This window comes from Leptonotus elevatus, chromosome 20, assembly GCF_054856555.1.
Source record: "Leptonotus elevatus isolate MCC_2025b chromosome 20, RoL_Lele_1.0, whole genome shotgun sequence".
NCBI lineage: Eukaryota > Metazoa > Chordata > Actinopteri > Syngnathiformes > Syngnathidae > Leptonotus > Leptonotus elevatus.
In genome coordinates this window covers 13,895,915-13,898,096 of record NC_141258.1, presented here as the reverse complement: position 1 = coordinate 13,898,096, position 2,182 = coordinate 13,895,915, and the positions used below count along the sequence as shown (strand labels likewise).

Sequence of the window (2,182 nt, the reverse complement as noted above, 5' to 3'; positions counted from 1 at the left end):
GGTATAATACCAATTTTAATGACGCTGTGTTTGATAACTAAAGAAATATGGCGTTTTTTTCACTTCCTGAAAAGTTGTCATTTTGACAGATTGCGTCCGACAGCGACAATATGCTTTTTTGTTTGAAGCACTTATAGATTTGGAGTAACGATACAAAGTCTCAGTCAATCAGAGACATCATGAGCTCTTTCTGTCGTGACTGAGGCAGACACACTGCGGCTCTCCTGAGAGTGAACATTGGAAGCTTGGAGACGGAGTCTTTAAAGGACCATGGCTAGAAGAATTGGGGACTATCTCCACTGTCCGTCTTGTATGGACATCTTTAAAGATCCTGTCATGCTGCCGTGTAGTCACAGCTTCTGTCGTGAGTGTGTGCAGCAGTGCTGGGAGCAGAAAGCGGATCAGTCGTGTCCACTCTGTACAAAAAAGTGTGAATCGAAGGATGTACCTTCAAATTTGGCACTGAGGAACGTGTGTGAGGCCTTTTCCCAAGCCTCGGAGGAATCGGAGGACACCTGCAGCTTGCACAAGGACAAACTGAACCTCTTCTGTTTAGACCATCAGGAGCTTGTCTGCCTTATCTGCAGAGATGCAAAAAACCACAATGGCCACAAGTTCTGTCCGCTTGATGAAGTCGTGATAGATCACCAAGAGAAACTCCAGGAATTCCTGCAGGACGCAAAGAAAAGACTGAAAGACTACAATGAGATAAGAGACAACTGCAATAAACAAGCGACGTACATCAAGATGCAGGGGGAGCAGGTGGAAAGCAAAATTAAGAAGGATTTCGAGGAGCTTCGTCACTTCCTGCAGTTTGAGGAAGACGCCAGGTTGACCACTGTGAGGGAGGAACAGCAGTGGAAGAGTCGGATGATGAAGGAGAAGATTGAGGAGCTCGACAGAGAAATGGCCACTCTCTCAGATGTGATCAGAAGCACAGAGGAGCAGCTGAGGTCTGATCCTGTTCCTTTCATGAAGAACTTCGAAGATACGATGACCAGAATCCAAGAGTTGCCCGACAAGCCCGAGCTGCTCCCAGGAGCTTTGTTGGACGAAGTCAAGCATGTTGGCAACCTCAAGTTCAGCGTGTGGGAACGAATGAAGGAGATGGTCTCCTACAGTCCCGTCATTCTGGACCCAAACACGGCCGCTCCAGTACTCATTCTGTCTGAACATTTGACCAGCGTGTGTTTAAGAGAAGGGCAACACCGTCCAAAGAATCCAGAGAGGTTTCAGTTGTGGAACCGTGTGCTGGGTTCTGCTTTGGTCTCGGGAACTCACATGTGGGATGTTGAGGTGGGAGACAACACAGCCTGGGCACTAGGGGTGGCATTAGGGGACCCTTGTTTACCACATGACATGAAAACATGGAGCATTGCATTTTGTGATGATAAATACAGAAAGTTTGCTGAGCCATATGGATCCTGGAATCCGCCAGTGAAACTACAGAGGATCCAAATTTGTGTGGACACTAGTGAAAGATCATTCTCATTCTCTGACTTTTTTACAAACACTGAATTGTGCAAAGTAAAACTTTCCAATTGCCCACATTTGTCTGACACCATGAAAATGTTTCCTTTATTTTGGACAAGGGATGAAATTCCTTTGCAAATAATTCCACTTGCATGTCGTGTTACGACTCAAAGTCAGTGATGATTTTGGAGATGTTTTGCTCCCATGTTTGAAATCAGATATGTTGTTTTTTATGGGATATTTTTTCTCCCAAAGAGACATGGATTGATATTTTCAATAATAAAAAGAAAAGAAAAGAAAAATAAATAAGATTATTAAGAATGTGTATGAAAGAAATCAATCTGAGCAAACAGTCCTGTTGTGGTTTGCCAAATGTAAGAAATAAATAATGAAATGTGCCTGGAAGTATTCAGTTATTTTTGCTGTTTATTCAGTTATTTCAATACTTATCTCAGTATTCCTTTATTAAAGTATTTAATTGTTTTCAATACTTATTTTAATATTTAAGTGTTTGTTTAAATTGGCTTATTTAAATATTTTATAAAATATTTGTCCATATTTATTTCAATATGCATTTATTGCAATAAATTAATGTTTCACTGTTTACGTATGTCATGTTTGGTTTTCAGCTGTTTCTGTTTTCCCTTGCAGTTGCTGGGGAAACAGCTGGAGGGCGGATCCTGTCAACACACCTGCTGCCCATCATGCC

The 2,182-nt window shown here is 42.0% G+C and overlaps 1 protein-coding gene across 1 annotated transcript; it reads left to right on the top strand.

Annotated features, from left to right (window-relative positions):
• The first annotated feature begins 264 nt into the window (after positions 1-264).
• LOC147157164 (E3 ubiquitin-protein ligase TRIM35-like) lies at positions 265-1,653 on the top strand. Its single transcript, XM_086064051.1, has one exon. The coding sequence runs from the start codon at positions 271-273 to the stop codon at positions 1,651-1,653; it is 1,383 nt and encodes a 460-aa protein (XP_085920177.1). The 5' UTR covers positions 265-270.
• Positions 1,654-2,182: the final 529 nt, after the last annotated feature.

Excerpts from the sequence above, each read along its gene's own strand:
- LOC147157164 (XM_086064051.1), top strand. The coding sequence starts at position 271 with ATGGCTAGAAGAATTGGGGACTATCTCCACTGTCCGTCTTGTATGGAC.